Below are 22,681 nucleotides of genomic sequence, written 5' to 3' on the forward strand. Positions count from 1 at the left end.
TCCCGGGTAGGATTTCCAAAAGAAATCCTATCCGACCGAGGCACCCAATTTACGGCTGAATTGACCCAACAACTCTGGCAGGTTTGCAAAATTAAGTCCCTCCTAAGCTCCCCATACCACCCCCAGACGAACGGGCTGTGTGAGAGGTTCAATGGGACCCTCAAGCAAATGCTCAAGACGTTCACTCAGGAATACCGAGACTGGGAACGCTTCCTGCCGCACCTCCTATTTGCTTATCGGGAGGTGCCCCAGGAAACGACAGGGTTCTCTCCCTTCGAGTTGCTCTACGGAAGAAAGGTACGGGGACCCCTAAACCTGATCCGGGAGCACTGGGAGGGAGAGATGGAGGCTGACGGTGTCCCAATTGTGCCATACGTGCTGGAACTCAGGGACCGAATGGAGCAATTAGCCAAATCCGTGCGGGCTAATCTCAAGTTGGCCCAGAGAAGACAGAAAGTATGGTACGATCGGGGGGCCCGAAAGAGAATCTTCACCATAGGACAAAAGGTGTTAGTACTTAAGCCGGTGAAGACAGACAAATTGCAGGCGTCCTGGCAGGGTCCCTACCAGATCGTAGAGAAAAGGGGAGACACCACTTATGTGATAGCTAGCTGCCACGACAACAATCTTAGAAAGACATTCCATGTAAACATGCTCAAGGAATATTTTGAGCGACCAGAGAACGTGACGGCCGTATGTTGTTCCCCTCAGGAAGACCCCGACAGTTTACCCATTCCAGACCTATTAGAAAAGAGCCTCCCCACAGGTATAGTGGCGCAGGTTCAGATAGGGGACCGACTTAGCCCCACTGAAAGGGAGCAGCTCAACCAACTCCTCCAGTCCAAACACCTCACCTTCTCCCCGAAGCCAGGGTACACTACTTTAACCACCCACCAGGTAGATACTCCGGGACAAGCTCCCTTGCGCCAGGCTCCGTACCGAATCCCCGAAGCAGTTAGGACAGGAATGAAGAAGGAGATCGATGAGATGCTCCAGCTCAGGGTAATTGAGCCCTCCGATAGTCCCTGGGCCTCCCCAGTTGTCTTGGTGCCCAAGAAAGATGGGACCACCCGGTTCTGCGTAGACTATCGGAGGCTCAATGAAAATACTGTGACGGACGCTTACCCTATGCCCAGGGTAGACGAGCTACTCGATCGTATAGCCAGGGGAAATTACCTGACCACTATTGACCTCTGCAAAGGTTACTGGCAGATTCCCCTGGCCCCGGAGGCTATCCCCAAGTCGGCATTCGTCACCCCATTCGGCTTATATCAGTTTAGGGTAATGCCGTTTGGGATGAAGAATGCCCCAGCTACATTCCAGCGCTTGGTGGATAGGCTCCTGGATGGCTTCCAGAGTTTTGCTTGCGCCTACCTGGACGACATAGCGATCCACAGTGAGTCCTGGGAGGACCACTTAGCTCATGTGGGAATGGTTCTGGATCAGATCCGGGCTGCTGGCCTGACTCTGAAGCCAGAAAAATGCCACTTTGGGATGGCCGAGGTACAGTACCTGGGTCACCGGGTGGGGTGTGGAAAGCAGCGACCAGAGCCGGCCAAAATAGAAGCTGTCGCCAATTGGCCCACCCCCATCACTAAGACTCAGGTCCTAGCCTTCCTGGGCACGGCAGGGTACTATAGACGGTTCGTACCAGACTACAGCACACTTGCCAAACCCCTGACTGACTTGACCAAGAAGAACTTACCTCGACAGGTCCTGTGGTCTCCCCACTGTGAAACGGCTTTCCAGGCTCTCAAAAATGCTCTAATTAACGCTCCTGTCTTGGCGGCCCCAGCCCTTAACAAACGTTTTATCGTCCATACAGATGCTTCCATGTTCGGGCTGGGAGCCGTCCTCAGCCAAGTAGGCGAAGATGGAGGGGAGCATCCAGTTGCCTACATCAGCCGGAAGCTCCTGCCCCGCGAAGTCAGCTATGCAGCGGTCGAAAAGGAGTGTTTGGCTTTGGTGTGGGCATTAAAGAAATTGACTCCCTATTTATATGGTCAGGAGTTCACTCTGGTCACCGACCATAACCCGTTGGTGTGGCTGAACCGGGTCTCTGGAGATAACGGCAGGCTATTACGTTGGAGCTTATCGTTGCAAACCTTCAATTTCACCATTACTTACAGACCTGGGAAACAGAATGGCAACGCCGACGGGTTGTCCAGACAAACCGACCTCAGCCCCGCATAACCAGCGGTCTGGACAGCCTTAGTCTGCCCCGAAAAGGGGTCAGACCGTGTCTGCCAGAGTGTTCCACAGAAAGGGAGCAATGTTACAGAAGCATTAGTTATTTTGTTGTGAAGAGCTTATTTCCCAGCAGCAATGCCTGAACCAGCAAGCCAGCGCCTAAGAAGGGCTCCAAGAAAACTGTAACAAGTTTCATTTCATAAAGAGTTAACTCTTTTTTTTCAGCTTTTAGAAACTATTGTCTAATCACCTCTGGAGCCAGACTGCTAATTGATAAGATGAACTTGTAAACTTGTTATCTTAAGTACTGTAATCCTATTGTGGCCTGTCAAAGGACAGTGCTCTCTATCTAAATGTGTGATGGGGGATTTTGTGCTTCCCCCCCTCTCCCCCTGGGAGTGCCCTGTGTGCATGTAACCTTAATAAAAAGCAGGCTGGGCATCCCAGTCCTGAGTTCTTGTTTGACCCTCAATCGCAGCGTTGACTCGTTTTTGTGGGCAGAAGGGTATCCTAGCTGTACTGCAGCTAAGGGAGATTATTCTATATTTGCGAGACTCATATAGAATACTATGGAAAGCAGCTTCTCCCCTCTTTAGCAATAGGGATCCAGGCTACTAAGCGGTCCATCTCTCAGCGAGACTAAGGGTAACCGTAACAAGATGCTTCAGTTTGGCATTATGGCCTAGAGATGCTTCAGTTTGGCATTATGGCCTTGAGATGCTTCAGTTTGGCATTATGGCCTAGAGATGCTTCAGTTTGGCATTATGGCCTAGAGATGCTTCAGTTTGGCATTATGGCCTAGAGATGCTTCAGTTTGGCATTATGGCCTAGAGATGCTTCAGTTTGGCATTATGACCTAGTGATGCTTCAGTTTGGCATTATGGCCTAGAGATGCTTCAGTTTGGCATTATGGCCTAGAGATGCTTCAGTTTGGCATTATGGCCTAGAGATGCTTCAGTTTGGCATTATGGCCTAGAGATGCTTCAGTTTGGCATTATGGCCTAGAGATGCTTAGTTTGGCATTATGGCCTAGTGATGCTTCAGTTTGGCATTATGGCCTAGAGATGCTTCAGTTCGGCATTATGGCCTAGAGATGCTTAGTTTGGCATTATGGCCTAGAGATGCTTCAGTTTGGCATTATGGCCTAGAGATGCTTCAGTTTGGCATTATGGCCTAGAGATGCTTCAGTTTGGCATTATGGCCTAGAGATGCTTCAGTTTGGCATTATGGCCTAGAGATGCTTCAGTTTGGCATTATGGCCTAGAGATGCTTCAGTTTGGCATTATGACCTAGTGATACTTCAGTTTGGCATTATGACCTAGAGATGCTTCAGTTTGGCATTATGGCCTAGAGATGCTTCAGTTTGGCATTATGGCCTAGAGATGCTTCAGTTTGGCATTATGACCTAGTGATACTTCAGTTTGGCATTATGACCTAGTGATGCTTCAGTTTGGCATTATGGCCTAGAGATGCTTCAGTTTGGCATTATGGCCTAGAGATGCTTCAGTTTGGCATTATGGCCTAGAGATGCTTAGTTTGGCATTATGGCCTAGAGATGCTTCAGTTTGGCATTATGGCCTAGAGATGCTTCAGTTTGGCATTATGGCCTAGAGATGCTTCAGTTTGGCATTATGGCCTAGAGATGCTTCAGTTTGGCATTATGGCCTAGAGATGCTTCAGTTTGGCATTATGGCCTAGAGATGCTTCAGTTTGGCATTATGGCCTAGAGATGCTTCAGTTTGGCATTATGGCCTAGAGATGCTTCAGTTTGGCATTATGGCCTAGAGATGCTTCAGTTTGGCATTATGACCTAGAGATGCTTCAGTTTGGCATTATGGCCTAGAGATGCTTCAGTTTGGCATTATGGCCTAGTGATGATTCAGTTTGGCATTATGGCCTAGAGATGCTTCAGTTTGGCATTATGGCCTAGAGATGCTTCAGTTTGGCATTATGGCCTTGAGATGCTTCAGTTTGGCATTATGGCCTTGAGATGCTTCAGTTTGGCATTATGGCCTTGAGATGCTTCAGTTTGGCATTATGGCCTTGAGATGCTTCAGTTTGGCATTATGGCCTTGAGATGCTTCAGTTTGGCATTATGACCTAGTGATGCTTCAGTTTGGCATTATGGCCTAGAGATGCTAAAGTTTGGCATTATGGCCTAGAGATGCTTCAGTTTGGCATTATGGCCTAGAGATGCTTCAGTTTGGCATTATGACCTAGAGATGCTTCAGTTTGACATTATGGCCTAAGCTTCACGTTGTGCTTGCTGCTGGATAAAACATAATTTATGCTTACCTGATAAATTCCTTTCTTCTGTTGTGTGATCAGTCCACGGGTCATCATTACTTCTGGGATATTATCTGCTCCCCTACAGGAAGTGCAAGAGGATTCACCCAGCAGAGTTGCTATATAGCTCCTCCCCTCTACGTCACCTCCAGTCATTCGACCAAAGACCAACGAGAAAGGAGAAACCAAGGGTGTAGTGGTGACTGAATTATAATTTAAAAAATATGCACCTGCCTTAAAAACAGGGCGGGCCGTGGACTGATCACACAACAGAAGAAAGGAATTTATCAGGTAAGCATAAATTATGTTTTCTTCTGTTATGTGTGATCAGTCCACGGGTCATCATTACTTCTGGGATACCAATACCAAAGCAAAAGTACACGGATGACGGGAGGGATAGGCAGGCTCATTATACAGAAGGAACCACTGCCTGAAGAACCTTTCTCCCAAAAATAGCCTCCGAAGAAGCAAAAGTGTCAAATTTGTAAAATTTGGAAAAAGTATGAAGCGAAGACCAAGTTGCAGCCTTGCAAATCTGTTCAACAGAGGCCTCATTCTTAAAGGCCCAAGTGGAAGCCACAGCTCTAGTGGAATGAGCTGTAATTCTTTCAGGAGGCTGCTGTCCAGCAGTCTCATAGGCTAAACGTATTAAGCTACGAAGCCAAAAAGAGAGAGAGGTAGCAGAAGCTTTTTGACCTCTCCTCTGTCCAGAATAAACGACAAACAGGGAAGAAGTTTGGCGAAAATCTTTAGTTGCCTGCAAGTAGAACTTGAGGGCACGAACTACATCCAGATTGTGTAGAAGACGTTCCTTCTTTGAAGAAGGATTTGGACACAAGGATGGAACAACAATCTCTTGATTGATATTCCTGTTAGTGACTACCTTAGGTAAGAACCCAGGTTTAGTACGCAGAACTACCTTGTCTGAGTGAAAGATCAGATAAGGAGAATCACAATGTAGGGCTGATAACTCAGAGACTCTTCGAGCCGAGGAAATAGCCATTAAAAATAGAACTTTCCAAGATAACAATTTTATATCAATGGAATGAAGGGGTTCAAACGGAACACCCTGTAAAACGTTAAGAACTAAGTTTAAACTCCATGGCGGAGCAACAGTTTTAAACACAGGCTTGATCCTAGTTAAAGCCTGACAAAAGGCTTGGATGTCTGAATTTTCTGACAGACGCCTGTGAAACAAGATGGACAGAGCTGAAATCTGTCCCTTTAATGAGCTAGCCGATAAACCCTTTTCTAAACCTTCTTGTAGAAAAGACAATATCCTAGGAATCCTAACCTTACTCCAGGAGTAATCTTTGGATTCACACCAGTATAGGTATTTACGCCATATTTTATGGTAAATCTTTCTGGTAACAGGCTTCCTAGCCTGTATCAGGGTATCAATAACCGACTCAGAAAAACCACGTTTTGATAAAATCAAGCGTTCAATTTCCAAGCAGTCAGCTTCAGAGAAGTTAGACTTTGATGTTTGAATGGACCCTGAATCAGAAGGTCCTGTCTTAGAGGTAGAGACCAAGGCGGACAGGATGACATGTCCACTAGATCTGCATACCAAGTCCTGCGCGGCCATGCAGGCGCTATTAGAATCACTGATGCTTTCTCCTGTTTGATTTTGGCAATCAATCGAGGAAGCAGCGGGAAGGGTGGAAACACATAAGCCATCCTGAAGTTCCAAGGTGCTGTCAAAGCATCTATCAGAACCGCTCCCGGATCCCTGGATCTGGATCCGTAGCGAGGAAGTTTGGCGTTCTGGCGAGACGCCATGAGATCTATCTCTGGTTTGCCCCAACGTTGAAGTATTTGGGCAAAGACCTCCGGATGAAGTTCCCACTCCCCCGGATGAAGAGTCTGGCGACTCAAGAAATCCGCCTCCCAGTTCTCCACTCCCGGGATGTGGATTGCTGACAGATGGCAAGAGTGAGACTCTGCCCAGCGAATTATCTTTGATACTTCTATCATTGCTAGGGAGCTTCTTGTCCCTCCTTGATGGTTGATGTAAGCTACAGTCGTGATGTTGTCCGACTGAAACCTGATGAACCCCCGAGTCTTTAACTGGGGCCAAGCTAGAAGGGCATTGAGAACTGCTCTCAATTCCAGAATGTTTATTGGCAGGAGACTTTCCTCCTGACTCCATTGTCCCTGAGCCTTCAGAGAATTCCAGACAGCGCCCCAACCTAGAAGGCTGGCGTCTGTTGTTACAATTGTCCAGTCCGGCCTGCTGAACGGTATCCCCCTGGACAGATGTGGCCGAGAAAGCCACCATAGAAGAGAGTTTCTGGTCTCTTGATCCAGATTCAGAGTGGGGGACAAATCTGAGTAATCCCCATTCCACTGACTCAGCATGCACAATTGCAGCGGTCTGAGATGTAGGCGTGCAAAGGGAACTATGTCCATTGCTGCTACCATTAAGCCGATCACCTCCATGCATTGAGCTACTGACGGGAGTTGAATGGAATGAAGGACACGGCATGCATTTAGAAGCTTTGTTAATCTGTCTTCTGTCAGATAAATCTTCATTTCTACAGAATCTATAAGAGTCCCCAAGAATGGAACTCTTGTGAGAGGAAAGAGAGAACTCTTCTTTTCGTTCACTTTCCATCCGTGCGACCTTAGAAATGCCAGAACTAACTCTGTATGAGACTTGGCAGTTTGAAAGCTTGAAGCTTGTATCAGAATGTCGTCTAGGTACGGAGCTACCGAAATTCCTCGCGGTCTTAGTACCGCCAGAAGGGCACCCAGAACCTTTGTAAAGATTCTTGGAGCCGTAGCCAATCCGAATGGAAGGGCTACAAACTGGTAATGCCTGTTTAAGAAGGCAAACCTTAGATACCGGTAATGATCTTTGTGAATCGGTATGTGAAGGTAAGCATCCTTTAAATCCACTGTGGTCATGTACTGACCCTCTTGGATCATGGGTAAGATTGTCCGAATAGTTTCCATTTTGAACGATGGAACTCTTAGGAATTTGTTTAGGATCTTTAAATCCAAGATTGGCCTGAAAGTTCCCTCTTTTTTGGGAACCACAAACAGGTTTGAGTAAAACCCTTGTCCTTGTTCCGACCGCGGAACCGGATGGATCACTCCCATTAATAATAGATCTTGTACACAGCGTAGAAACGCGTCTTTCTTTATTTGGTTTGTTGACAACCTTGACAGATGAAATCTCCCTCTTGGGGGAGAGGATTTGAAGTCTAGAAGGTATCCCTGAGATATGATCTCTAGCGCCCAGGGATCCTGGACATCTCTTGCCCAAGCCTGGGCGAAGAGAGAGAGTCTGCCCCCCACTAGATCCGGTCCCGGATCGGGGGCCCTCGGTTCATGCTGTCTTTGGGACAGCAGCAGGTTTACTGGCCTGCTTGCCCTTGTTCCAGGACTGATTAGGCTTCCAGCCTTGTCTGTAACGAGCAACAGCTCCTCCCTGTTTTGGTGCAGTGGAAGTTGGCGCTGCTCCTGCTTTGAAATTCCGAAAGGGACGAAAATTAGACTGTCTAGCCTTAGCTTTGGCTTTGTCTTGAGGTAGAGCGTGGCCCTTACCTCCTGTAATGTCAGCAATAATTTCTTTCAAACCGGGCCCAAATAAAGTTTGCCCCTTGAAAGGTATACTAAGTAATTTGGACTTAGAAGTTACATCAGCCGACCAGGATTTTAGCCACAGCGCTCTGCGTGCCTGAATGGCGAATCCTGAATTCTTAGCCGTAAGTTTGGTTAAATGTACTACGGCCTCCGAAATGAATGAATTAGCTAGTTTAAGGACTCTAAGCCTGTCCGTAATGTCGTCCAGCGTAGCTGAACTAAGGTTCTCTTCCAGAGACTCAATCCAAAATGCTGCCGCAGCCGTGATCGGCGCGATGCATGCAAGGGGTTGTAATATAAAACCTTGTTGAATAAACATTTTCTTAAGGTAACCCTCTAATTTTTTATCCATAGGATCTGAAAAAGCACAGCTATCCTCCACCGGGATAGTGGTACGCTTAGCTAAAGTAGAAACTGCTCCCTCCACCTTAGGGACCGTTTGCCATAAGTCCCGTGTGGTGGCGTCTATTGGAAACATCTTTCTAAATATTGGAGGGGGTGAGAACGGCACACCGGGTCTATCCCACTCCTTAGTAACAATTTCAGTTAATCTCTTAGGTATAGGAAAAACGTCAGTACTCGCCGGTACCGCAAAGTATTTATCCAACCTACACATTTTCTCTGGTATTGCAACAGCGTTACAATCGTTGAGAGCTGCTAAGACCTCCCCTAGTAATACACGGAGGTTTTCCAATTTAAATTTAAAATTTGAAATATCTGAATCCAGTCTGTTTGGATCAGAACCGTCACCTACAGAATGAAGCTCTCCGTCCTCATGCTCTGCAAGCTGTGACGCAGTATCAGACATGGCCCTAGAATTATCAGCGCACTCTGTTCTCACCCCAGAGTGATCACGCTTGCCTCTTAGTTCTGGTAATTTAGCCAAAACTTCAGTCATAACAGTAGCCATATCTTGTAATGTTATCTGTAATGGCTGCCCAGATGTACTAGGCGCCATAATATCACGCACCTCCCGGGCGGGAGATGCAGGTACTGACACGTGAGGCGAGTTAGTCGGCATAACTCTCCCCTCGCTGTTTGGTGAAATTTGTTCAATTTGTACAGATTGGCTTTTATTTAAGGTAGCATCAATACAGTTAGTACATAAATTTCTATTGGGCTCCACCTTGGCATTGGAACAAATGACACAGGTATCTTCCTCTGAATCAGACATGTTTAACACACTAGCAATAAACATGCAACTCGGTTACAATTTTATTTAATAAAAACGTACTGTGCCTCAAGAAGCACTAAACGATTAAATGACAGTTGAAATAATGAACTGAAAAACAGTTATAGCATCACTCTTAACAAACAACACAACTTTTTAGCAAAGGTTTGTTCCCATTAGTAAAATAACACTAATTAAATTTTAAACAACGTTTTAAATCACAGTCACTATATAAGTCTCACAGCTCTGCTGAGAGAATCTACCTCCCTTCAAAGAAGTTTGAAGACCCCTGAGTTCTGTTAGAGATGAACCGGATCATGCAGAAAAACTGACTGGAAATTTTTGATGCGTAGCAAAGAGCGCCAAAAACGGCCCCTCCCTCTCACACACAGCAGTGAGAGAGAAACGAAACTGTCATAATTAACACAAGCAAACTGCCAAGTGGAAAATAATGCCCAAATACTTATTCACTCAGTACCTCATTAATGCAAACGATTCTACATTCCAGCAAAAACGTTTAACATGAAAAATACCTAATAAAAGGTTTAATGTACTTTTACAGAGTAATTCCGGTGAAATACCATCCCCAGAATACTAAAGTGTAGAGTATACATACATGTTCATTATAACGGTATGGCAGGATTTTTTCATCAATTCCATTCAGAAAATAACAACTGCGACATACCTCAATGCAGATTCAACTGCCCGCTGTCCCCTGATCTGAAGCTTTTACCTCCCTCAGATGGCCGAGAAACAGCAATATGATCTTAACTACTCCGGTTAAAATCATAAGAAAAACTCTGGTAGATTCTTCTTCAAACTCTGCCAGAGAGGTAATAACACGCTCCGGTGCTATTGTAAAATAACAAACTTTTGATTGAAGTTCTAAAAACTAAGTATAATCACCATAGTCCTCTCACACCTCCTATCTAGTCTTTGGGTGCAAGAGAATGACTGGGGGTGACGTAGAGGGGAGGAGCTATATAGCAACTCTGCTGGGTGAATCCTCTTGCACTTCCTGTAGGGGAGCAGATAATATCCCAGAAGTAATGATGACCCGTGGACTGATCACACATAACAGAAGAAACTAGTATAGCAATAAAAGGATACAAGCATGAATATGCTGAAATATAGCTGTTTCTTTTTAGTTTTAACACCCCCCCCCCTCCAAATAAAAACACACAAAATGATTCTATTAACAAAACATTGTTCAAAATGAAGTCTATAAGCTTCCAGTATAGGTCTTAATTCGTAACCCATCAATTAAATATCCTCAGCCACCACACTGGGTCCTCAATCTTGTATTAAGTCCCAAGGCCCATGGTTCTAGAGCTCTCCACTCTTGCGAGATTATCTAAGACGCCTCATCAGTACCGTAAGCTCGCTTAAAGAATTTTAGAAAGGCAAATTTTAGCTAGAGAGCAGATTATCTCATTACACAGGCTCTGGGTGTGAAGGAAACACAGATACATTACAAGTTCTGAAAGTGAAGGAAATAAACATACATTAGAGTATAAAGCTAAAAAAAAGCTATTGTAAGATTTCTCTCCATGCTGGTGAGTTTTTAATCAACAGGCCTTAGGGCCCGATTCTCTAAATCTGTCTTGTCTGGTGAGATTCTATAAGCTTCCTTGTCAGTATTATGAGGCCCCCCGGGGATTGTTTTAAAGGCAATTTTTACCTTGGGAACTGTGTATACCATTAAGGACAGTTCACTAAAATGCGTTATGTTAAGGAGAGGCACTTACTTTACAATACTCAATAAATTAAGCGGTTGATTTCTTTCTAAGTCTTAAAAGAAGCTATCAGTTTTACTCTCTACGACTATCACCAATGCCTGATGTCAATGGATGGAAGTTAAATGGCCCTAAATCTTCTAGGGTACAAAAGCAAGACGATTTAAAAGACATTAATGAGGATTACCACTTGCTGGAACTGAAAGTGGTAAGCACAAGGTGTAGAAAAACTGGCAACACTCTGTTTATGTTTACAGATGCAAAATATAAATAAAAAGGACTTTGGTATTTCACTATGTAAAATGCATTTATTAAGTTCCCAGAACTGATACACTAACAATATATGACTTTGTTTGGCACAGCAACTGTATTAAACACTTCACAATACATACAATAAAACCATAGCATCTAAATTGCTCAATTCAATAAAGTCAAACCTACTATGTAAATAACGCTAGGTAACTATTTGAGAATTGCTAGTCTAACAGAACTGTACCATGGCTGTGTATCACCTAACGGCAAATGCAGGTGTTCAATATATGTATTCATTGTGAAGAAGCCAAACACTTACTATTCAAATATAAAGTTACAAAAGAGTGTTGCCTCAGAGGCAAACATGGCTGTTCTGAGACAAAGAAGACTATGTACAAGTGATTACAAATTCTGATAAAGAAATATATTTCTCAAGTTTCATAAATTCCTTTGTAACATCATATTTGGTTTGCGTATTATTAATAATACACAAATTATATCTCAGTGTACTGGCTACATAAACTGATAAATCAACTTTTAATTCAAAGAAAGTGTTCACCAAATTATTAAAATCATTTCACTGCAGTTACAAGGGTGAAAAGTTATATGTTCAATTTATTGAAGGTCGCTCTGGAGAGCTGTGGGTAGTGTATTGAGCAAGGCCAAGGTTCTCTTGTTGTATGTCATAATGCCTCTCTGGGTAGAAATTCCAGTCAGAACATTTGTAAAAATTTAAGAATTTACATTTTCAAGCTAATGTAGGTCCATGTAACAACATTTTTGCAGCAGTTGAGTAAGGTTTTTAAATTGTTATTGAATCTTACTGAGGCTTATATCAAAGTTCATTTCTCTCAAGTAGGCAAAACATTAAAGGGAAACTGAACCCAACTTTTTTTCGTGATTCAGATAAAACATGCAATTTTAAGCAACTTTCTAATTTACTCCTATCATCAATTTTTCTTCGTTCTCATGCTATCTTTATTTCAAAAAGAAGGCATCTAAGCTAAAGAGCCAGACCATTTTTGGTTCAGTGCCCTTGACAGCACTTGTTTATTGGTGGGTGAATTTATCTGTTAAGTTACTTAAAATTGCATGCTCTATCTGAATCACCAAATAAAAACTTTGGGTTCAGTGTCCTTTTAAAGGGACATTAAAGTAATGAAACATAGAATTTGATTGTAGAATCCAAAAGCACATCAAGTCTAACCATATTACATGTTACTATTTTTTAGGATAGCCTTATGCATGTCCTAGGCATTTTTTTTTGTAATCTCTTTCACAGTCCATGGGGCCGATTTATCAAATGTTGGGCGGAAATCGCTAAATGCCGACAGCATATGTTGTCGGCATTTAACATTGCACAAGCATTTATTGTGCAATGCTACCCCCTGCACATTTGCGGCCAATCGGCCGCTAGGAGTGGGGGTCAATTATCCCGATCGGATCAGGATGATTGCAGTCCGCCACCTCAAAGATTTTTCCCTGTTCACAATTCAACCATTTATGGGGATGTAAATGTTGACTTTAATGTCCATTTAAATATATTATGGTGTTTTACCAGTATTATTATCTTAAATAAGGGATTGATAAATGTATATACAATTTAAGAGGCTGTCAGAACATTATACAGTTACAGTCTATACAGTAGATATTTAAAAAATGTTATGCACTGACAAGTAAGCATCTGGTAAGCCTATTTTAAAATGTATATTGCTTATTATTACTATATAAAAAACTACTAAATATTTTTAGCTGACATTTACAGAATAAAATGTAAAATATTAAGAAATGCATTAGCAGTGGTCATAAAAATATATAGAAGAAATCAGGTATTTGTTTACCTTGAATTATTTATACAACTATATTGACTGATTAAGGAAACAGTGTTTCTGGGATCCAAATAAACCCATGTAATCAGGTGTTTGACTCACTTCCATGTATATGTCTTTCACATTGTTATATCCTCTAGCAGGCCTCAGCTAGAAGAGATTATATACTCTCCTGATGCTTCTGGTACCCCTTTTAGTTCCAATTTAGGCCTAGATTCCATTGAGGAGGTAAATTGGGGAAAATGGTGATAGAAACCATTAAAGTCTTTGGGGCTAGTTTCTATTGAGGCGGTAAAGTTTGGAAACGGGTGGTAACATAAAAATTCTCCATAGACTTCAATGGAGATAAATGTTTTTACCACCTCAAAAGAAACGAGTCCATAGTTGGAAATAAAAAGTAGGCTTCCATAACTATACAGATTTTATACAATTTCTTACCACTTGATAACCAAAAGTATTTTAATTGTAATTTCAATTTAAAGGGACATAAACTCACAATTTTTCTTTCATGGTTTAGATAGAACATACAATTTTAAACAACTTTTCATTTTACTTTTATTAACACATTTTCTTTATTTTTTGCTATCCTATGTTAAAAAGAAGGAAGGTAAGCTCAGGAGAGTGCATGTGTCTGCAACAGTATTTGGCAGCAGTTTTGCAACAATGTTATACATTAACAAGAGAGCTAGATGGAAGCACTATTTGCTGTCATATAGTGCTCCAGACATGTGCACGCTACCTATCTAGATATCTCTTCAACAAAGAATAACAAAGCAAATTTGATAAAAGAAGTAAATTGGAAACTTTTTTTTAAATTGTAAGCTCTGTCTGAATCATGAAATAAACATTTTGGGTTTCATGTCCCTTTAATAAAAATTACAATAAAGGTTTAAACCTGGAAAACGGTTGATAGTACGTAATAATGATACCTTCTTTGGGTTTTGCTATTCAATAGAGCTTCAAATTTCCCATGAATTTTTTATATTGAATGTAACATTTGAAGATCAAATTAACATTAGAATGTTCAAATATAATAAAGAAACTCTGAATACTGAGCATGCCCCAAGGTCCTGAAAGTATTTAACGCCCATGTCAAGTTATGGTATTTGGTAATGTTTATTATGTTGTTGCACTGGAAACAAATGCTCAATACTAAGATCTTGTCAACATGAAAAACAGGGATTGTGAAATGTCAGTATCTGGTTGACCACAAATACAACACTGAAAGGTTAATTTTGAAATACAGCAGGAAGGAGGGATCAGGAAGTGTCAATGAAGGATAAGTCATGCTCTAGATCTACATAGGGACAGAAGGAGATACCATGATATAACAACACTCCTTTTTAGCACAATAAGATGGTTTTTCCTTCTTTGCCATTGTGACACAGCAGCAGGGGTGATTCATCATCAGTGCTCTGCATTCCCAATGAAATGGATTTAAGCCATTTAGTTCTGCACATAAGGACGCCACAATGTTCACATCTGAAATGGTGATGCTTTGCAGTTTTTATTTCTAACATTGATAATTTAATTGAATCCTGATGATGAAGAACTCTGCAGGATGAACTGTTGGCTCCAAACTATATATCTCAAATCATTCTAATCTCCTGCCTGAAACTGACAAAATGACTGGATAACTTATGCTCCTCGTGCACAAATTCATTACATACAGACTACAAATGTGCACAGGTAGTTTTGTGCTAACCTATAAAATTTTCTTTCAATTTTATAAAATTTTGCTTCCATACTTTTATTTCACACTTCTCATAGCTATATCTGGCAGAAAAGATGTTAATAAGCACAAAAGGCATCCGCAAAATAAATTTGCACTATTATGCCCTAAAACTTAAAAAAAAAAAATGAGTAGAATATGAGAGGACATATCTAACCTTCAGTGGATGTGGTGATGGGCTTTGTATCCGTCATGGTTAGTGTTACTGGTCGTACAGCTCCATGATGGGGAGATGGTGCCAATACTGGAGTAAAGTGGCCAGGAACTTTTCCTACAACTTGGCCGCTGCTGTTGGGCTGCAAGAAAGCAGAGAAAGTCAGTGTTTAGTTTACAACAATTAATTTGTTGCCAGACGTAATTACACAGCCTTTAATAGAAACACACATTTTTATCAGTAGTTTAAAATCAAAATGAAACCATTTTTTATGTCCACGTTTTCCATCCCATTAAACCGAACAAGATATCCCTTTCACTATGTTTTGATTATACAAGATATTTAAATATCTGAAAACTCACAATAAATATAGTTATTAAAGGTTTTTATTTATAAATCCTTTTAAAAATGAGTGAACCCTGGTTATCTAGTGGGAGTGGAGGACCTCTCCCTGGTTGTGTGAAATATATGGTGCAAAAACATAATTTATGCTTACCTGATAAATTCCTTTCTTCTGTTGTGCGATCAGTCCACGGGTCATCATTACTTCTGGGATATAACTCCTCCCCAACAGGAAATGCAAGAGGATTCACCCAGCAGAGCTGATATAGCTCCTCCCCTCTACGTCAGTCCCAGTCATTCGACCAAGAATCAACGAGAAAGGAGTAACCAAGGGTGAAGTGGTGACTGGAGTATAATTTAAAAAATATTTACCTGCCTTAAAAAACAGGGCGGGCCGTGGACTGATCGCACAACAGAAGAAAGGAATTTATCAGGTAAGCATAAATTATGTTTTCTTCTGTTATGTGCGATCAGTCCACGGGTCATCATTACTTCTGGGATACCAATACCAAAGCAAAAGTACACGGATGACGGGAGGGATAGGCAGGCTCATTATATAGAAGGAACCACTGCCTGAAGAACCTTTCTCCCAAAAATAGCCTCCGAAGAAGCAAAAGTGTCAAATTTGTAAAATTTGGAAAAAGTATGAAGCGAAGACCAAGTTGCAGCCTTGCAAATCTGTTCAACAGAGGCCTCATTCTTAAAGGCCCAAGTGGAAGCCACAGCTCTAGTGGAGTGAGCTGTAATTCTTTCAGGAGGCTGCTGTCCAGCAGTCTCATAGGCTAAACGTATTATGCTACGAAGCCAGAAAGAGAGAGAGGTAGCAGAAGCTTTTTGACCTCTCCTCTGTCCAGAATAAACGACAAACAAGGAAGAAGTTTGGCGAAAATTTTTAGTTGCCTGCAAGTAGAACTTGAGGGCACGAACTACATCCAGATTGTGTAGAAGACGTTCCTTCTTTGAGGAAGGATTTGGACACAAGGATGGAACAACAATCTCTTGATTGATATTCCTGTTAGTAACTACCTTAGGTAAGAACCCAGGTTTAGTACGCAGAACTACCTTGTCTGAGTGAAAGATCAGATAAGGAGAATCACAATGTAGGGCTGATAACTCAGAGACTCTTCGAGCCGAGGAAATAGCCATTAAAAATAGAACTTTCCACGATAACAATTTTATATCAATGGAATGAAGGGGTTCAAATGGAACACCTTGTAAAACGTTAAGAACTAAGTTTAAACTCCATGGCGGAGCAACGGCTTTAAACACAGGCTTGATCCTAGCTAAAGCTTGACAAAAAGCCTGGACGTCTGGATTTTCTGACAGACGCTTGTGCAACAAGATGGACAGAGCTGAAATCTGTCCCTTTAATGAACTAGCCGATAAACCCTTTTCTAGACCTTCTTGTAGAAAGGACAATATCCTAGGGATCCTAACCCTACTCCAGGAGTAACGTTTGGATTCGCACCAGTATAGGTATTTGCGCCATATTTTATGGTAAATCTTTCTGGTAACAGGCTTCCTAGCCTGGATCAGGGTATCAATAACCGACTCAGAAAAACCACGCTTTGATAAAATCAAGCGTTCAATTTCCAAGCAGTCAGTTTCAGAGAAGTTAGATTTTGATGTTTGAATGGACCCTGTATCAGAAGGTCCTGTCTCAGAGGTAGAGACCAAGGCGGACAGGATGACATGTCCACTAGATCTGCATACCAAGTCCTGCGTGGCCATGCAGGCGCTATTAGAATCACAGATGCTCTCTCTTGTTTGATTTTCGCAATCAATCGAGGAAGCAGCGGGAAGGGTGGAAACACATAAGCCATCCCGAAGTTCCAAGGTGCTGTCAAAGCATCTATCAGAACCGCTTCCGGATCCCTGGATCTGGACCCGTAGTGAGGAAGTTTGGCGTTCTGGCGAGACGCCATGAGATCTATCTCTGGTTTGCCCCAACGTCGAAGTATTTGGGCAAAAATCTCCGGATGAAGTTCCCACTCTCCCGGATGAAAAGTCTGGCGACTCAAGAAATCCGCCTCCCAGTTCTCCACTCCCGGGATGTGGATTGCTGACAGGTGGCAAGAGTGAGACTCTGCCCAGCGAATTATCTTTGATACTTCCATCATTGCTAGGGAGCTTCTTGTCCCTCCCTGATGGTTGATGTAAGCTACAGTCGTGATATTGTCCGACTGAAACCTGATGAACCCCTGAGTTGTTAATTGGGGCCAAGCTAGAAGGGCATTGAGAACTGCCCTCAATTCCAGAATGTTTATTGGAAGGAGACTCTCCTCCTGATTCCATAATCCCTGAGTCTTCAGAGAATTCCAGACAGCGCCCCAACCTAATAGGCTGGCGTCTGTTGTTACGATTGTCCAGTCTGGCCTGCTGAATGGCATCCCCCTGGACAGGTGTGGCCGATAAAGCCACCATAGAAGAGAATTTCTGGTCTCTTGATTCAGATTCAGGGTAGGGGACAAATCTGAGTAATCCCCATTCCACTGACTTAGCATGCACAATTGCAGCGGTCTGAGGTGTAGGCGTGCAAAAGGTACTATGTCCATTGCCGCTACCATTAAGCCGATCACCTCCATGCATTGAGCCACTGACGGGTGTTGAATGGAATGAAGGACACGGCATGCATCCTGAAGCCTTGTTAACCTGTCTTCTGTCAGGTAAATCTTCATTTCTACAGAATCTATAAGAGTCCCCAAGAATGGAACTCTTGTGAGAGGAAAAAGAGAACTTTTCTTTTCGTTCACTTTCCATCCATGCGACCTTAGAAATGCCAGAACTAACTCTGTATGAGACTTGGCAGTTTGAAAGCTTGAAGCTTGTATTAGAATGTCGTCTAGGTACGGAGCTACCGAAATCCCTCGCGGTCTTAGTACCGCCAGAAGGGCGCCCAGAACCTTTGTGAAGATTCTTGGGGCCGTAGCCAATCCGAATGGAAGAGCTACAAACTGGTAGTGCCTGTCTAGGAAGGCAAACCGTAGATACCGTTGATGATCTTTGTGAATCGGTATGTGAAGGTAAGCATCTTTTAAATCCACTGTGGTCATGTACTGACCCTTTTGGATCATAGGTAAGATTGTCCGAATAGTTTCCATTTTGAACGATGGAACTCTTAGGAATTTGTTTAGAATCTTTAAATCTAAGATTGGCCTGAAAGTTCCCTCTTTTTTGGGAACCACAAACAGGTTTGAGTAGAACCCTTGTCCTTGTTCCGACCGCGGAACTGGATGGATCACTCCCATTAATAACAGATCTTGTACACAGCGTAGAAACGCTTCTTTCTTTATCTGGTTTGTTGACAACCTTGACAGATGAAATCTCCCTTTTGGGGGAGATAATTTGAAGTCTAGAAGGTATCCCTGAGATATGATCTCCAGCGCCCAGGGATCCTGAACATCTCTTGCCCAGGCCTGAGCGAAGAGAGAAAGTCTGCCCCCCACTAGATCCGGTCCCGGATCGGGGGCTCTCGGTTCATGCTGTCTTTGGGGCAGCAGCAGGTTTCCTGGTCTGTTTGCCCTTATTCCAGGACTGGTTAGGTTTCCAGCCTTGTCTGTAACGAGCAACAGCTCCTTCCTGTTTTGGTGCAGTGGAGGTTGACGCTGCTCCAGGTTTGAAATTCCGAAAGGAACGAAAATTAGACTGTCTAGCCTTAGCTTTGGCTTTGTCTTGAGGTAGGGCGTGGCCCTTACCTCCTGTAATGTCAGCGATAATTTCTTTCAACCCGGGCCCAAATAAAGACTGCCCCTTGAAAGGTATATTAAGTAATTTAGACTTAGAAGTAACATCAGCTGACCAGGATTTTAGCCACAGTGCTCTACGTGCCTGTATGGCGAATCCAGAGTTCTTAGCCGTAAGTTTAGTTAAATGTACTACGGCCTCCGAAATGAATGAATTGGCTAGTTTAAGGACTCTAAGCCTGTCCATAATGTCGTCTAGCGTAGACGAACTAAGGTTCTCTTCCAGAGACTCAATCCAAAATGCTGCCGCAGCCGTAATCGGCGCGATACATGCAAGGGGTTGCAATATAAAACCTTGTTGAACAAACATTTTCTTAAGGTAACCCTCTAATTTTTTATCCATTGGATCTGAAAAAGCACAGCTATCCTCCACCGGGATAGTGGTACGCTTAGCTAAAGTAGAAACTGCTCCCTCCACCTTAGGGACCGTTTGCCATAAGTCCCGAGTAGTGGCGTCTATTGGAAACATCTTTCTAAATATTGGAGGGGGTGAGAACGGCACACCGGGTCTATCCCACTCCTTAGTAACAATTTCAGTTAATCTCTTAGGTATAGGAAAAACGTCAGTACTCGCCGGTACCGCAAAGTATTTATCCAACCTACACATTTTCTCTGGTATTGCAACGGTGTTACAATCATTGAGAGCTGCTAAGACCTCCCCTAGTAATGCACGGAGGTTCTCCAATTTAAATTTAAAATTTGAAATATCTGAATCCAATCTGTTTGGATCAGAACCGTCACCCACAGAATGAAGCTCTCCGTCCTCATGCTCTGCAAGCTGTGACGCAGTATCAGACATGGCCCTAGTATTGTCAGCGCACTCTGTTCTCACCCCAGAGTGATCACGCTTGCCTCTTAGTTCTGGTAATTTAGACAAAACTTCAGTCATAACAGTAGCCATATCATGTAATGTTATCTGTAATGGCCGCCCAGATGTATTAGGCGCCATAATATCACTCACCTCCCGGGCGGGAGATGCAGGTACTGCCGCGTGAGGCGAGTTAGTCGGCATAACTCTTCCCTCGCAGTTTGGTGAAATTTGTTCACATTGTACAAATTGACTTTTATTTAAAGTAGCATCAATACAGTTAGTACATAAATTTCTATTGGGCTCCACCTTGGCATTGGAACAAATGACACAGATATTCTCTGAGTCAGACATGTTTAACACACTAGCAATAACTTGCAACCTGGTTATAATCTTTTTTAGCAAAAACGTACTGTGCCTCAAAGAGGTACTTTAACGATTAAATGACAGTTGAGATAATGAACTGAAACAGTTATAGCATCAAGTTTAAAATAACACAACTTTTAGCAAAGGTTTGTTCCCATTAGTAAATAACTAAATTTGACATAAAAAATTATAGAGTAACGTTTTTATTCACAGTCAATAACAATTCTCACAGCTCTGCTGAGAGAATGTACCTCCCTTCAAAGAAGTTTGAAGACCCCTGAGATCTGTCAGTGAACCGGATCATGCAGGAAATATAATAGTAGCTGACTGGAATTTTTTGATGCGTAGCAAAAGAGCGCCAAAACGGCCCCTCCCTCTCACACACAGCAGTGAGGAGAAACGAAACTGTCACAATTTAAAGCAGACAACTGCCAAGTGGAAAATAATGCCCAAACATTTATTTACTCAGTACCTCAGCAATGTAAACGATTCTACATTCCAGCAAAAACGTTTAACATGACAATATTTATTAAAAGGATTAGTGACCTTTAACAGAGTAGTTCCGGTGAAAAACCATTCCCAGAATACTGAAGTGTATACATACATGTCATTATAACGGTATAGCAGGATTTTTTCATCAATTCCATTCAGAAAATAAAAACTGCTACATACCTCAATGCAGATTCATCTGCCCGCTGTCCCCTGATCTGAAGCCTTTACCTCCCTCAGATGGCCGAGAACAGCAATATGATCTTAACTACTCCGGTTAAAATCATAGTAATAAACTCTGGTAGATTCTTCTTCAAACTCTGCCAGAGAAGTAATAACACGCTCCGGTGCTATTGTAAAATAACAAACTTTTGATTGAAGTCATAAAAACTAAGTATAATCACCATAGTCCTCTCACACATCCTATCTAGTCGTTGGGTGCAAGAGAATGACTGGGACTGACGTAGAGGGGAGGAGCTATATCAGCTCTGCTGGGTGAATCCTCTTGCATTTCCTGTTGGGGAGGAGTTATATCCCAGAAGTAATGATGACCCGTGGACTGATCGCACATAACAGAAGAAATATAGGCTACAATTGTTGGGGTTCCAAAGGGCAGCAGATTTCCCCTTACTCTGGTAAGGTGAGGAAATAATGAGATAAAATATCTTCCTTTTTATATAGAGATGTTCAGTTGATATTTTCTAGTCAGCTCATTACAGTTTTGCTGTATCACTTTCAAGTGATTTATCATATGGGTAAACATTAGGGTTGCCACCCGTCCCTTAAAATACAGAACACTTATAAGTTATACATGCTGCAGGGTGTGCAGGGAGGAATATGAATAGTGCTGTCCAGAAACACAATACATGTTCCTCCCTGCACACCCTGCAGCATGTGTAACTCATAAGTGTCCAGGAAAACATGGCTGAGGTGGCAACCCTAGTAAACATGTCCCTTTAAACAGTGACCCCAGAGGAATTTCATTACAAAAAAGTATCAACAATGGATGAAGATGCTAAATTACGTATTTGACCGCTAGGGGAACCTATTTTTCCTTATATTAAATATTTTTCCCCATTGTTTACACTCACATAATGGTAATTTGTACATTTTATTTTAGTTGGGTTCAAACAAAGATAGCCCTCTCTACCTCCCATATCTACATTCTATAGTAAAGTATTCAACAGAATTGCAAGGGAAGCTTAAAAACCTATATATGCCTCAGCCCGCACTAATAGAGGTAACGTTTTTTTTCACTTGCCAATAAAGTGCTGACACCGAACAATAAGTCAAAAAATAAACGTCAATACTGATGAAACTGCTGCCTTTGTGTTTATCTTTACCCTGTGTAAATATATAGTGTGATGGTAAATATTATTACTACTATTCACTTATTATTTGGACTAGGATTTTTCAATAAAATACGAGTCAGAAGAAAACAAATACATTTTCATTTGGATCAGGCACCATTTTATTTCAAACAGAAAATGTTTATGTGTTTCGCTTTGTGCTGTGTTTAAGGAAATATGTAAGGCTTGAGTATATTTTTACAAGTGTGGCGTGCAAGTCAGGAAACATAACAATAACAGATTCTTTATCGGATATTGACGTAGAGCTCTGCCCTCATGTGCGAATGCTGGGTCAGACTTTTAAGCTCTTTTATGATTGGCCTGTGTAGGACTCAGGTGCTAAAATGAAGGAAAGAGCTTTCCAATAAAGGCATCTGGCAACTTGGCAAGCTCTTTAGCCAGTTGTGATCACAGCTCTGGGGCTGCCTTGGGGTACACCATTTGTTTTGGATGATTATCAACTTTAGAATCACGTTCTATGCTATAAATTACCCTTTCCTTTCCCAAAGTGCCACAACCTCTACCAACTGCAACTAAATAAAGGTGTACTACAGGTGAATATCAATGACAATAAGTAGTTAAGTAAAAAAAAAAAAAAAATGATTTTATATATATATATATATATATATATATATAAAATCTT

The 22,681-nt window shown here is 42.2% G+C and overlaps 1 protein-coding gene across 3 annotated transcripts in view; it reads right to left on the bottom strand.

The window, feature by feature from the left end:
- The window catches only part of NFIB (nuclear factor I B), a 456,225-nt gene that overhangs the window by 67,871 nt on the left and 365,673 nt on the right, over nt 1–22,681 (bottom strand). For all 3 annotated transcript variants that reach the window (XM_053702571.1, XM_053702572.1, XM_053702570.1), the window contains exon 9: nt 14,945–15,083. In XM_053702571.1, the coding sequence (XP_053558546.1) occupies nt 14,945–15,083 (139 nt within the window). The remainder of the gene's footprint in view (nt 1–14,944; nt 15,084–22,681) is intronic.

Source organism: Bombina bombina, chromosome 2, assembly GCF_027579735.1.
Source record: "Bombina bombina isolate aBomBom1 chromosome 2, aBomBom1.pri, whole genome shotgun sequence".
In the NCBI taxonomy this organism is placed as follows: Eukaryota; Metazoa; Chordata; class Amphibia; order Anura; family Bombinatoridae; genus Bombina; species Bombina bombina.